General features: G+C 58.2%; 1 protein-coding gene across 2 annotated transcripts in view; it reads right to left on the bottom strand.

Moving 5' to 3' along the window:
• The window catches only part of CACNA1S (calcium voltage-gated channel subunit alpha1 S), a 43,842-nt gene continuing 29,214 nt past the window's right edge, over nt 1–14,628 (bottom strand). The window contains exons 29-44 of one of the 2 annotated variants that reach the window (XM_064173849.1): nt 11,950–12,006; nt 10,118–10,246; nt 9,462–9,527; nt 8,912–9,003; nt 8,314–8,473; nt 7,727–7,854; nt 7,270–7,366; nt 5,848–5,950; nt 4,801–4,902; nt 4,553–4,677; nt 3,455–3,583; nt 2,643–2,833; nt 1,846–1,910; nt 1,290–1,393; nt 704–820; nt 1–472 (exon numbers count right to left, since the gene is read on the bottom strand). In XM_064173849.1, the coding sequence (XP_064029919.1) occupies nt 296–472; nt 704–820; nt 1,290–1,393; nt 1,846–1,910; nt 2,643–2,833; nt 3,455–3,583; nt 4,553–4,677; nt 4,801–4,902; nt 5,848–5,950; nt 7,270–7,366; nt 7,727–7,854; nt 8,314–8,473; nt 8,912–9,003; nt 9,462–9,527; nt 10,118–10,246; nt 11,950–12,006 (1,842 nt within the window). In that variant the 3' untranslated portion in view covers nt 1–295. The remainder of the gene's footprint in view (nt 473–703; nt 821–1,289; nt 1,394–1,845; nt 1,911–2,642; nt 2,834–3,454; nt 3,584–4,552; nt 4,678–4,800; nt 4,903–5,847; nt 5,951–7,269; nt 7,367–7,726; nt 7,855–8,313; nt 8,474–8,911; nt 9,004–9,461; nt 9,528–10,117; nt 10,247–11,949; nt 12,007–14,628) is intronic. The other variant, XM_064173850.1, reaches the window with a different exon arrangement.

The raw sequence follows: 14,628 nt of genomic DNA, 5'->3' as shown, positions 1-14,628 counted from the left end.
ACACAGCTTTAATTGCCTGTCCAGCTCTTGCAAGACTCTGCTGGCACAGCATTGTCCTGTCCTGCACCTAAAGACCAGCCCAAAAATCCTCCTGTTGCTGGACAGAGCCCACCAGGATCTTAGCAGAGAGTGGGACCAGTGTGGCATTGCTCCAGCAACCCCTGCAAGCTGCCGAGGGGACGGTACCCACTGGGCTGCATCAGCAGGAGGCTCACAGGTAAGTGGCAGTGGTGGTCATCTGGCAGGGAGCTGCACTGAGCCGTGGGGAGCTGCCTGGCAATGCAGCTGAGGTGCCCTAGAGGGCAGTGCCAGTTTTTGTACCCTGCAGTGTTTTTCTTCCCTTCAGCAGCTCCAGGGCTGCTTTCTCCATCTCATCCATTTCCAGCTGGCTGCTGGCTGCTATCTCCTCCCTGGTCACCGTGAGGAAGGCTGGGTCATGAGCCAGGCCCAGGAGGCCCCCGGAGATCAGAGCCTGCAGCAGAGAGGAGGAGGTCATAGCCCAGGCCCTGCCCAGCCTGCAGAGCTGTCCCTGGCTGCGGGCAGCCCTCCCTCCCCCCTGCTCAGCACACACCTGCTGCTCACTCTCATAGCTAAACTTTGTCCTCCAGCCTCACAGCTTGGCATACACTTGGCATCCCTGCCAGCCCCTTTCTCTCCTTGGCAGCCCTGCCTTTCCCTTTGCTGGGCTGTGCCCCTGCCTTACCTCCTGAATGAGGCAGGTGATGGCCGGGGTGGAAGATGTGCTTGGGTCACCGCTTTCACCTTGCTGGTGCCCTGAGCTGGATGCTGTTCCCACCACAGCGTCATCTTCTCCAGACAGCTGGGCAAAAGGAGCAAAGGCTTGGACAATGCTCATGGAAGACCTGTCCCATGTCAGTGTGAGGGCTGCAGATTCTCTTCTGGGTACAGGGCACCACTCACAATGGGACAAGCAGGACCACATGGGCAGAGAGCTGGGAACCAGCCCTTATCTCCTGCCCTGATCTTTGCCAGGCGATAAGGCATTGTGGCAAGCCAAGGGCAGCCAGGGGAGCCCTTCTTTCTGCCCTGTCCCTGGAGACAGCAGGGAGTCAGAGGTGCTGCTTCAAGCTGTCCCATGCTTGCTGTAGCAGCAGAGCCAGGGCTGCTTTCTTAGCTGGTCAGACAGCAGAGCTCCAGCAAAGCTGCATGCTGGGGAGCTTGGAGCCTGCTCCTCCTCAGCACGGCTGTGACAACCCTTCCCAGGAGGGCAGGGACGTTCACCCATGGCCCCTGCACTGCTGCCTGCAGACACACATTGTCCCCTTTACCTGCTGTGGGAGCAGCTGCAGCCCTGATGCAGGGTGACCCCTGGCCCCTCGCCTCCTGCATAGCCTCTGCTGCAGCCTGTCCATGGCTAAAGGGTGGTTGTGCTCTGGGAGAGGGAAAGGTGGGAATATCAGATGGGCACAAGAGCAAAGACATCACTTCCACCTAGAGCTGGAAATGGGTTAATTAGTCTAAGGGAAGCAAAGAGTTCTTCAGGACTAAACAAAGTCCCAGCACCTGCCCACTGCCCCATGCTGGCTTCTCACTGTTCGTGGAAATGAGCAGGGTCTGGTGGCCCTGCTGCCCAGGGCTGGCCAATCCTCCCCCAGCCCAAGGCACCAGCTCCATGCTTTATGACCCTGGAGGCTGGGAAAGTGGGAAGAGGGTCTCCTGGAGCTCCCCAAACAGGTCCTGTTGTGTTCAGGGCTCTCAGCTAACTTCCAAGTTATTTGAGTCTGTGTCTCCTCCTCCTGCCTGCCCCAATATCATCCCCTTGACCCTTCCTTAGTCTTTAGGCTGCTCCAGATCCCTCAGAAGAGGAGTGATGCTGAGACTCACCCTGTGCTGGGTGCCTATGTGCTGCTGGCACTGTCTTCCTCAGCACCTCATCTTCACACTCCATCCTGGCAAGGGCAGGCAAGCTCAGTCAGCTCAAGCAGGAACCACACTCCAAGACCAGCTCCACTCAGGAGTGCAGCCCTCCTCACCTTCTCTACCCTGGGGACTGCAGCTGAAGGGGGATGCTGACCAGGAAGGGCACTTGGGATGGATGAACAGGGTGGAGACCTCAAGTAGATCCTCTGACACTCATAACCCTTCTCCTTTGTCCCTGGTACTGGATAGGTGCTGGTGGCCCCTACCTGGGCCTTGAAACTCAGAGGTTAAACAGGGGAGGGTCATTCCTGCAATCCTTGGAGCCCTGCTGTCCACCTTGATCCCTACAGCACCAAGCTGAAGGAGTGATGGGAAGGATAAGGGTGTGAGGGGAGTCCACACAGCAGCCTTGGAGCTTCCCTGCATGCTCTGGGGACATCTCTGTGCCTGGCTTTCAGTGAGGGGTGTCTGTCCTCCCTGCCCCCTGGCCTGGGCCCAGGTCACACCCCAGGGACTGAATTTCTGCAGAAAACTCCTGTGTGCATGGAGCCATTTCCACAGGCAGCTCTGAACCCCTCCCTGGCTCTGCAGTGACCTCCCTGCTGCAGCTCAGCCTCTCCTGCAGACCTTACCCATCCATGAAGAGTCCCCAGGCAAGACTGAGGTGCAGCCAGCCCCCAGCACAGACGCACTGGGAGCTGCTAAACACAGCCCAGCACTGCCTTGCCTTGCCAGCCCACATGAGCATGCCCAGCCCTTACCAGCCTCTGCTGTTGGCGTTGTTGACATTGGCATTGCCTTCCTGCGGGAAGTCATCGAGGAAGACAGGGGAGTCAAAGTCCTCACTGCCCACCTCTGTGAACTGCAGGGGCCTCTGGCTGGCCACTTGGGGCTGCAAGGGGCTGCTGGGCTCCAGGAAGCTGTCCACCTGGCCAAACAAGCCTCCTGTCCTCTGCAACCAAGAGGGAAGGCATCAGGGCAGGGCTGGGCCTCTGGGCTGCCCTGGGACCGTTTCCCATGGGAGAGACATGGCAGTGCCCATGGGAAGAAGGCTCTCCCTCTTCAGGCCTGGCAGACTGCATGGCTTCAAAAGCCTCACTCTCCAGATGGGGAAACTGAGGCACTGAGGGGTGATGGTCATGCAGCAGCACTGGGATGGCAGTCAGCGCTGTGACCTCTGTGGGTCTGCCTGGGCCAGTGGCACCTGTGGACACAGAAGGTGCAGCCCTACAGCACCACAGCTGCCCAGGCTGGCTCAAAGACTCCTATGGAGATTTGCACCTGCTCCTGCTCTGGTGATGATGGCTTGCCTTAGCCCTGCAGAAGGGGTGAATGGAGCTCTCCCCAAGCACACCCCTGCCAGGCTCCCTTACTGAGGGCAGGTTGCCCAGGATGGCTCAGCTGGGAGGCACTCAGCAGAGGGCAGAAGTGCTGATCCACCCTTTCGGTTCACATCAGTCTCCACGATAAGCTCACCTCTGCGAACTGCGCTCCAGCTGCTGGGCCATGCTGACCCACCACATCACAGTGTGGGGGCCACCACCACCCAGGGTGCCCTGAGGGCTGCACTCACCCTGTATATCCCTTCCTCCATGGCTGCCTCCACCATTGCTCTTTCCAGCTCCTCCTCAGCAGTCAGGTCTCCGGAAATTGCTCGACGGATCTCAGGAGCAGCTTCTTCTTCAATGCTCCTCAGCCCAGCCTGGTGGAGACAAGCAGGCATGGCTGATGGAGCCTGGCCCCATCAGCTCTGGCTCTGAGGAGGGAAAGTGCTGAAGCCTGCCAGGCTGCTAGGCCATGCTGCTTTGCAGGGCTCCTGCCAGGGAGCAGGCCATGGGTCACCAGCGGTTGTCTGCCTCTGTGCTTGCTGAGAGGTTCTGGCTGCTGCTCCACCAAGGAGATGCTACAGGCAGCCTGAGGAAGGGTCAGACTGGTGATACCCAGAGGGTGGTGGTGCCTTGCCTCAGATCTGGGCATATCCAGTCTGGGGCCTGGCTCTTTCCCTTGTCTTGCACCTTTGGTTCCAGGTCTTTCATGTCTACAAGTGATTTCCTCCCTGTAAGGCTTGGACAGGATGAGGCAACTGCTCTGGCAAGGTACATAAATTCTCTGCCATCCCACCCTGATAGCATCCTTCATGGCTGCTATGCAGGCTCCTCCTGCTGCAGTGGTCCTGCTCAAGATCAGCCACATCAACCCCTCTTCACTTGCTGCTGCCCCAGGCAGTGAGAGGTGAAGCACAGAGCAGCAGGCACACAGAACTGCCCACAACATCGTTCAGGTGAGGGTCGGCAGGTAAGGGCCTGGGTGAGCAGCATTTGGCCCAGACACTGAGCTGTGCTGTGGGTTTCTAGGTCATAAAACTGCTTGGTGAGGCATCAGACCCTGCTGAGCCCTCTCTGCATGCAAAGTCAGTGAGGCAGAGAGCCAAAAACATCCTTTGTCTTCATCCATGTGCACGCTGGGGCACACCTTCAGCAGCAGAAGTCAGCTCAGCCCTGGTTCATTTGGGGTGGATGCATTCCAAGAGCTCCTTCCCTGTCCCTGCAGCTCAGGCTCTGACACTTGCTGAGCTGGGGACAGCCTCTTTCCTGACCTGCAGAGCTCCTTACCACATGCTGCCTGCCCCTTGCAAGGGTGACCCTTCCAACACCACCCACGTGCTACCAACCTGGATCTCCACAGGGTTCTTCTTGGGCCTGTACCCATAATACTCCTCCTGGCGCTTCATGAACTTCCGGAAGTGCTCTTGGATGAGGAAAGTTGCATAGAATTTCCCCACTGTCACCTCATCATCTGGAGGGGAGGAAACCAACATGACCACTCCACCCCTCACAAGGGCCTGAGGTGCCACAGAGACTGAGGCCCCCAGCAGGCATCTCTCTGCCCTCTGGGCAGCAGCAGCAGCATCAGACAGACCTCCGATGGGAGGGATGACCTGGTCCAAGAGCTTCATACTCGTTCTCTTCCAGATCTTTTTGATAACAGCTCTGAGCTCCTCGTTGGCCTGCTCGAAGTTACCTATGAGCAAGAGGAGGACAGAGCAGTTCACTGTGACCACGAGTGAAGATGTGAGGACCTGGCCAGGCTCCTTCAGGGAGTGGCAGCTCCTCTCCAGCCTCCCCCCACAATAAAAGTGAGGCTTTGATTTTAGAAAGACCAACCACAGAGTGAGTGGAACGTTTGTGCCACCATCTCTACTGGTGATGAGCACCAGATCTGAGCCTCCCCTTTGGTGCTCTCACAAAGCTCTCCCATTCCTGCACACCTGCAGTCTCCTCTGAGATCTCCTGTGCTCCGCCTGCACTGAGGTCACATTCCTCACTCCAGATAGAGAGAAGGTACCTGTGCCATGCTGCTGGAAGATGCCAGCACCAGAGGTCCACCAGTGCCCAGCCTCTTGCTAGACCTGCCTGCCCCAGTTCAGCCACAGAGCTACTTGTGTGGTGCTGTCTAGTCCACAGGCATGAGAACATGCTGGTGTGGCATCTTCCCAAAGCAGTGCTTGGCAAGGAAGTGGGTTAAGGCAGCTCCTCCCCAGCACAGCTAAATTCAGAGGATTCATCCTGCTCCATTCCAGTCTGAGAGCATAAATCCACAGACCAGAGCAGGCAGTGCCGGGGGGGGGGGGTAGCTCAGACTGCACACAACAGCATTGGAAGGGAGGCTGGAGGCTGTGCATTGCGGCAGGGATGGGACCTGTTGGGGGAAGTGACACAGCTGGAGCGGTGTTGGGTCGCTGTCCGGGGCTGCGGCACTTCGCTGTGTCACTCACAACGTCCTCTTGTCTCGCCCAGGCCCTAGGGCACTGCTCCGACGAGGTAATTAACAGCATGGGGCCAAGGGCTGCACCGGAGGGTTCAGCCCCACAGGCAAGGGTGCCGAGGTCGCCAGAGAGAGCAGGGAAGGCTGCGAAGCAGCAGGCTGCAGCCCCAGCAGAGGCTCTCCCAGGCCTGTGGCACTCACCTTCTGTCTTGATCTTGAGGGCTGTCCGCACCAGCGCGAAGAGGGTGGCGTTGAAGGTGACGGTGCCGTCGCTGTTCAGGGGCATGTTCATGCACACCAGGCGCTGCCAGCAGACCAGAGCTCGTCACTCCAGCAGGCACAGCAGCCTGGCAGCTCTGCTCAAACACAGCCTGTCCCGGCCGGGGACAGCCTCTGCTTGGAGCACTGAGCTGCTGCCCAAGGAGCCCTCTCAGCCCTACCCACTCCACATAGCTCCATGGGGCTCTCTACCACTGCTTGGCAGCACATGACACAGGAGCAGTGGCATCGCTTATCCTAAAGAGCTGTGGAGGCAGTCAGATCAGATGTGTGGAAACAACCTGACAGCTGGGGCACTGCTGCCATGGGAGAGAATCACAGCATGGTAGAATGGGGTAGGCTGGAAAAGACCTTGAAGATCGTCAAGTCCAACCATAAACTTGCCAACTCCACCACTCCACCATGCCCCTCAGCACCACACCTCTATTAAATACCTCATCCAGCACTGTGCTGGGCAGCCTGTTCCAACAACCCTTTCATGGAAGATATGTTTCCTAATGTCCAACCTAAGCCTTCCCCAGCACTACTTGAGAATGTTTCCTCTCATCCTTGTTAATGCCACTTGTTACTTGGGAAAAGAGGCTGAGTCCCACTTTGCTCCACCCTCCTTTCAGGGAGTTGCAGAGAGCCAGAAGGTCTCTCCTCAGCCTCCTCTTCTCCAGACTCCCCAGCCAGGCAGCAAGAGACACAGCACTGCTCCTGGGCAGATGGGAGTCACTCTGCATTGTGTTGCATCCCCAGAAAGTGCCCCAGGGGTGATGTGCTGCGACTGATCTGGGGACCAAACCTCCTGAGTTTGCCCAGGACCCAGGAGGGTTCAGACCAGTGCCAGAGTCCCTGACCACGTGGTCTGCCTGTGAGCCTTGCAGGGGCCTGGCCTTGTGCATACAACTGCACCAGGAGGCTGTGCTGCTGCCCTGGGGGCACTGTCTGCACCCGTCAGCCCTTGGCAACAGACTGCCGCAGCCCACAGGGCACGGCCACCTACTCCAGCCCCGCACCGCCTGCAGCACCTGCAGGGCATCCCAGTGTGGCTCGGGAGTCCCTCTCTGCTGAGGGCTCTGAGTTGGTCAGAGATCAGCCCATTGGTGCCATCCCCCCTCGGTGTGGGGGTGAGCACAGGCAAGCCCTTATCTTCAGGAGACTGAGGCACATCAGCTCTATGCAGCTGAACTCCCCTCTCCTTGTCCCCAGAATGCTCCTCTCTGTTAGACACCAGAGGTTTGTAACCCTTGATACTTGGAAGCTGGCTAGATTGTCACCACTGGTGAACCTGGGGAGGATTCAGAGTCAGCTTGAGGAGGGTGCCCTGTGCCCACAGCCTGCCACCTCTTTAGCTCTTACCTTACAAGCTACACGGTGTGGGCAGAACTTCCCAAAGCCCAGGGGAGGCTGAATGCGTCTCAGCAGGGTCACCACATCCAAGTGCTTGATTCTGCCCCTGAAGAACCAATAAACTGCATCAGCAAGGTGGTAACAGACGTGAGGGACAATCATTGGGGCAGGGTGGGCTCATCCCTGTGACCTGCCCTGTGCTGCTGTAGTGGACAAGCCCCTACACTGCCCTCTCTGGCTCTTGGGAACAGAAGCTGCTCCCCTGTGCACAGCAGGAAGGACTGAGCAGTGGCATGGGCTAAGAGCTGGCAGCATCACCAGGGCTGGATGAAGGGGGAAAGGACTTCTCATGTCCCCACACATCCTGATGGCTTGGATCAGCCCTGGAATAGGCCAGTACCTAACTTTTAGACAGTCCCACAGCTCATCCTGCTGTGTGTTCCCTCTGTCCCACCCTGTCACTTACTTAGCCTCTGGGTCATACTCAGCCCAGATCCGTTTGAACTCATCCAGATGATGGGGCCCAAGGATGGACCAGTCACGTGTCAGGTAGTCAAAGTTGTCCATGATGACAGCCACAAAGAGATTAATGATCTGAGGGCAGAGGAGTGGGTCTGAAGGATGCAAGCCAGGACAGGGCCAAGCCCTCAGCAGCCCCCCAGGAAGAGGGACAGAACAGCCCTTGCAGCTGGCAGCACAGAGCAGGCCAGAGCTGCCCGTGGCCATGGGAAAAGGCAGGCAGCAGGCTGGGGAGAAGAGGCTCAGGGTCCCCGGTAGCCAGGAGATGCTGTGGGTCACCCCACGCAGGGAGTGACCTCCCATCAGAGACCATGTGAGAGGCTGCAGCATCCACAGGGCTCTTCCCTTTCCACCTGTGCCAGAGCCAACACAGAGGCATCTGGCAGCAGCACAGGGGAGCTGTGGGAAGCTAATGGAGTACTCCAGGCCTTTATGGCTGGGTAGATGGGCTGTGGGCACAGGGTCTGTGGGCTTAGCCCTGTAAGATGCAAAGGTAACTCAGCCCCAGAAGTAGGGCGCCAAGGGCAGCCTTACCAGGAAGGCACAGAGCATGTAGAAGCTGATGAAGTAGAAGTAGGCAAAGCCTGTGCCGCAGGTGTACTCCTCCCCCTCGGCGAAGTCGGACTCAGGGTCGCAGAGTTTGCCATAGCTGCAGCCCAGCAGGATCTCCTGCCAGGCCTCACCGGTTGCACACCTGGGAACAGAGGATGCTGCTGGTTCCTGCCTGTCCTGGGCATGAGCTGGGCACGAGCTGGGCACGCAGGAGGGCTGTTGCTAGCCCAATGCAGAGGGAACAGAGAAAGGAGTGGACAAGGACTTGCTGTGCTGTCGTGGGGAGCCTGCCATTGACAGCTCCAAAGTGAAATGTTTGGAGTCAAGAGAAGCCCTGGGCTGAGCTCCTGCTGCCCCTTGAGTTTCCTCATGATTCACAAATTAAATCTAGTCTGAGAAGGAAGCATTCAGAAGAGAATCCCCACAGTGCCCTCCCCTCTTGCAGCTCAGCCCCAGCAGGCACACTGGTGCTGCTCCCGAGCAGCATTCCCTGCTGCAGGAGACTTTTCTGCCGGCCCCACTCCAGTTCCCTAACTGTGCACAGCTCCTTTCTGGAGCTGCTTGCCAAGGCAAAACTGACCTGAAGAGCAGCAGCACAGCCTGTGGGAAGGTTTGGAAGTTGTTGTTGCGGTTGATCTGGGTCCCATCCACCATGGCAATCTTCCCAAACATCTGCAAACCACAGGCAGGTCCCCAGCACTCTTCCGCGGGCACCAACTGCCCCCAGAGCAACCCTGTGCTGAGCTACTCTTCCTCTTGGTGACTTGGCTTTAGGTGCCCTCAAAAGAGACTGAGACTGGGATGTGGCTGTTCTGGGGCTCATGAACTCCTTGGACATTCCTACCTCTGCTGCACTTCACTGGGCAAGGAGGCAGCACTGGTGGCTGTGTCTAGATTGTACCCCTGCCTCTTCAGGTGCTTTTCACTGCAATGCCTTTGGCTGCCCTAGCTGCAGCCTGGGGATGGGAGGAGGCTGCTGGAGCTGTAAGCACTCAGCTAAAACAGTCCCATCATGTGCAAAGCCCCAGGGAGTACCTGGCAGTGGATCCCATTCCCAGTCTGTCCTATCTCAGATGCTTTCAGGCTCAGGGCAACAGCTCAAGATCAGATTCCCCCCCTGTGCCTCTCACCTGCATCCCAATCACAGCGTAGATGAAAAAGAGCATCACGATCAGCAGGGCTACGTAGGGCAATGCCTGTTAAAGAAGGACCATGGCTCATGGGAGACACCTTCCTGGCATCCAGGCAAGTCAGGGATGCGAGGTTGGGTCTGGATCTCCTGCACGAGGCCAACGTTCAGGCCTCCACATGGGGAGTGGACAGCTTACTGCCTGTTCCTCCCACTGCCACCCTCCCACTGCCCAGTTCTCACCCACAGGAGGGTCTCTGCAACTGGGATGAAGGCTGGGCACAACCCAGGGATGCTGAGGGGGGAGGGAGCTGCCCAGGCCCAGGGGCTTTGTGCTGAGATGCTGCAGCATGCCTTTGAGCTACCCACTTGGTGCTGGCAGCAGGACTGATGACTTGGGCAGGCTCTGTCTGTTCAGCTCAGCTCTGACACATGGTGCCAGCCAGGGAGACTCCTTCATCTTCCCACCCACAGAGGCAGTGCCCTCCTGCACAGTACAGCCCCATGGTCAGGCTGAGGCCAGCAGTCTGCCAGCACTGGAGCCTTCCTGCCCTGCTTGGTGGGCACAGCCTCCTCACCCAGCCAGCCTCAGCATCAGAACTCTCTGCCAGGCCATACCATGTGTTTGTCTGGGAGGGTGCAGTGCTCCTCACCTACCTGGAAGGACTTGATGAAGGTCCACAGGAGGGTCCTAACCCCCTCCCCCCGGCTCAGCAGCTTCACCAGCCGCATGACCCGGAAGAGGCGGAAGAAGGTGATGGAGACCCGGGAGTTGTCATCCGAGTCCTGCGGGCACAGCACACTTGGTGGCAGCAGGTGCTGGTGCCTCCAGCCTGGCAAGGGGTGTTCAGATTCGGGGAGGTGGCAGGGATGGGCATAAGGGTGATGGCATTCTCCCCTCCAGGTACCACTCCCCACAGCCCTTGTCTGCAGAGAGGACCAGCCTGCCACGCGGACGCACTGGCACTTCCCAAGGAGTTCTCCCCAGCCTCAGCAGCTCACACATCTGCCCCTAGGCTGCTCAGGGTGTGATAGGAATCCCTTTGCTCTGGGGCTGGGGCATTGCAGGGGCAAGGCATGCGGGGATGCAGGCTGGGCAGCTGTACTCCTCAGCACAGACAGGATGGGCCACTCGAGGACAGGCTCAGGTCTGCCCAGGCTCATGGCAGCAGGCACCATATGGGATGCTCCCACCTCAGGGCCCATTTGTGAGGTGAGATGTAGGCCAGGTGCCAGGTGCAGGAAAGGTTACTGAGGCTGTTTAAGCACAGAAAGGCTGCTTTGAGAACTTCCTGGCAGGGCTTTCACAACCAAAGAAGGGACAGAAGGCAGGAGGATCTCGGGGCAATGGGGCCCAGTGTCACCCCTACTCACAGTGATGTCTGGACCCCTGGGGCAGCTGCAGGCCCCCCCTTGGAAGGCTGAGTAGCCATAGCTCCAGCCTGGGGACTGCTGGCTCCTGGGCAGAATGAGCAGGCAGGAGGGGAGCCAGCAGGCACAGCTCATGGGCTCAAGGTTTTGTCTGGGACATTGGCATCTGGAGACTCAGTTACTTGCTCCCGTGTGACACAGCCTTAGCCCCAGCCTGTGCCACCAGGAACCATGACCAGACTCTCTGACAGGCACTGTTCGTCCCAATCCCATTACTGCTTGGGACACCTTTCCCACTGTGCCCTTGACCTCCCAGAGCTTTGCTGCTGCCACTGGACCCCCCTCACCCCATCACACAGCTGACCTGCTCCCAGCAATCTCAGGGCACCAAAATCCAGCTCTGCACACCCCTCCCAGCAGCTGCAGCTCCCCCAGTCTGGCATCCCTGAGCCCCCAGGGCTGTGCTGGCAACCATCACCTCTGCTCCCCACTTCTTTCTTTTGCCTTTAACTCCTTTTGTGCCTAGGACCTGCCCAGCAAGCAGAGTGCTCAGGAACATCTCACCATCTCCAGGGCACCATGTTCCCACCATGGGGTCCTGGGCAATGCCCAGCAAAGGCCAGCTCGCTCCTGCCCATTTCCAGGGCTCCCATGGGCCAACACAGGGCACTCCCACCCTACTGCACCTTCATGTATCACTGGCACTAGCACAGGGCTTGTCCTGCTCAGCCCCTCAACAGCCATGGGACACAGCCAGATGCCTGGGGGAAGGCAGAGTCGCTGAGAGTGTCAGAGTTGCTCTCAGGGATGCAAACCCCCTCAGGCCTTAAACAGAGAACCAAAGCCATGTCCTGCCCTTCACAGCCAGGGACATCTGGTAGAGGCTTTAAGGTCAGCTTTGGGAGGATTGAGATGGGGGAGGGCCAGGCCCAGCGCATCTCGGGGTGGGGAAGGGGTGTCCATGAGAGGAGGTGTTCCTCATCAAGACCCACTCAGCTACACCCCAGAGAGAGCTTCTGGCTCTGGTGTGTCTAAATTACATGCAGGGCACGTGCAGGTGCTGGCACAGGCAGGGGGGGCACAGGGGCACACGGCAAGCACATGCAGCTGATATTTACAAGGCTGTCACAGCCCCCGCCGAGGCAGTACAGTCCACCGCGGGCTGCAAGAACTGTCTGTCGAGAGAACAGGAGAGTCAGAGCAGCAGGCAGGGTGCAGAGGGGAGGAGGAGAGGGAGAGAGGGATGAATGGTGGCAGAAGGCCACACAGACACAGAAGAAAGAGTAAGATGGAAACGGAGGACAAGAGGAGGAGCAGAGAGGAAGCACAGAGGGAGATCCATTGTCACCTGGGCTCACAGAGAAGGTACAGTGGCTTCTGAGGGGCAGAGGCAGCAGAAGGATGGGCAGGGAAATACGCTGATCCCGAGGGACTTAGCCACTTCTGTGCCCCACTACCTGGCACTAGTTGTGACAAACATGTCTGGGACAGGGCTGCATGAGCCAGGAAATCTGGGCCAAACCTCTGGACTTTAATTCTGCTGCCTCCCATGGAGAAGAGTAGGACAGGAGCAGGGCTGTGGCAGGGACCTTGAGACAAACTGAGCAGCTCAGGCCATGGCTCTTCCACAGCAAGCTGGGCTGCTCCTGGCTCAGCTGCTTGGGCACCAAGACAAAACTGAGAGTGAACACTGAGACTGGTAGAGCCCTGTGCCAGTAGGGCACAAACCACTGCCCAGCACCATTCACACACTAACTGAGGGGCAGCAAGAGCTGTTCTTCTGGCACACACAGGGTACACACATGACACCTGTGGAGAGCCCGCTCACACACACACAAACCCTGCCATCTGGAGACACTCTCCTCTACAGAGAGCCTGGGATTCTCTGGGGCAGAAGGATGTCTTCCCAGTGCAGACAACAACCCTTGACCCTCAGAGGGGTAGCCCAGCCCCAGCAGTGCCTGCACAGACCCAGGCTCGTTGCTGGGGGTCCAGCCAGCAGTGGCAGGAGGCTCAGCCAGCAGTGGCAGGAGGCTGTGGACAGGCTCAAGCCCTTGTGAAGGGGCTGAGATTCCAGGGCAGGCAGTGCAGGAGCGACACAGAAGTGTGGACACTGCCAGCTCCCTGCACTTCAGAGTCTGGGGCAGCACTGCCTGAGGGGACCTCACCCCCACTTCCCACAGCATTCCCTGGGATGCAGGAGAACTTAAAGACTGGACAGCCAGGACTGTAGTGGCTGCAAAGGACTCCTGACAGCACAGTTCTCCCCATCACCTCAGCCTGAGAGCTACACACAGACACACGAGGGAGAAGAGAGTGGAAAGAGAGAGGAGGGAAGGACAGACATTTGCAAACCATCAGGAACAGCTCAGCTGCTGTGAGGTGCACCATGGTGCTGCCTTGTTTTGTGGAGGCCACCCTCCAGAAAACTCTGCAGCCTGCAGGGTCTGCCTGAGCTGGCAGGGTGGTCTGTGGTGGGTGCAGTGGCTGCAAACGGCGCTGGGGACCAGAGGTAACAGATCCACCTCACACTGACCTCTCAGCAGGAAGGAGACTTACTGGAAGGGGAGATGAGATTGTTCCCCTGCCCTCTAATGCTAATCCCTTTGCACATCACCAGATGGCTGGGAAAAGTTTGGCAATGCTGAGGGAGATGGATGGAGAAGAAAGCACATGGAGGAAGGGTGGGACAAGCCATGAGGGGCATGTTCTCAGGAAGGGATGTGGATGGTCACTGGGGCATGAGATGCACCAGAGCAGGGCTGCCTGGAATGGAAGTCCCTGAAGAGCTTGGGGCACCGGAAGGGCAGCTCAGCACACAGATCTTGGGGGAGAGGGCCAGGAGATCTCAGGCCATATAGGACCATTCTTGAAATCCTGACTGGCCTCCTGCACAGCCTTGGCTTTGCCAGTGGCTGCAGCACACAGAGCACATCACGGGTGGTGCCTGCCAGCTACACTCAGGGCACTGGAGTCCTCCAGGTGCCTGCAACCTGTGGCCCTGGGCATCCCCACAGACCCATAGCCAAGCACAGTGGTACTTTGGCACCTCTGTCAACTGATCTGGTCGCTTACTCCACGGGGACTGAAAATCTTTGCCCAGCGCAGGACCTCCAGCACCATCTGAATGTCCTTTTTGACCAACAATAAAATGGGCAAGGAAGCAGCAGATGGGAAATGATACCCTACAGGCAATGGGAAACCAGGTCACAGGTGAAGAGAGCTGGGGAGCTAAGGATGGGGTCCGGGAGGAGTTGGTGACAGATGAAAGCTGCATAGAACTGGCATGAAACCTGGCAGCTTGTCAAGGCTAGAGGGTGGCAGTGTTGATGAGCAGGGCTGGGTGGGTGCTGTCAGAGGGGAGGAAGGTGCCTGGGTTTGCTTATCCTAACTCTATGAGGCCTGGACCAGATTCCAGAGAAGAAAGTGACCACCATCAAAGGCCTCTGAACACCTTCTCCTCTCTGGCATGGAGAATGGCTGAAGTCACTCTGTGCAGGGGTGGCAGAGGCAGCATATCTGCCAGACACAGTCCTGCAGTGCACTAGAGCTGGCAAGCCTTGCTCCTGAGAGAAGACAGCATGCAGGGGCATTGAAAGGTTAATCTCTACACTACCTGATTCTGCAGCTGCAAATAGAGTCATCACCACATCTGCCACACGCAGCACAGCCCTGCTGTGTGCAGGCATTTTCAGTGCTGGACATGGGTGTGGATGTCCCAGTGCCATGAAGGGCAGTGGCACTGCTCTGAAAATGCTCCCCCAGAGTGGTGGGCACATAGACACTGCCTGCAGCCC

The sequence above is a fragment of the Pogoniulus pusillus genome, chromosome 39 (genome assembly GCF_015220805.1).
Source record: "Pogoniulus pusillus isolate bPogPus1 chromosome 39, bPogPus1.pri, whole genome shotgun sequence".
In the NCBI taxonomy this organism is placed as follows: domain Eukaryota; kingdom Metazoa; phylum Chordata; class Aves; order Piciformes; family Lybiidae; genus Pogoniulus; species Pogoniulus pusillus.
The sequence above is the reverse complement of the archived record's forward strand: the minus strand, read 5'-3'. Positions and strand labels throughout refer to the sequence as shown.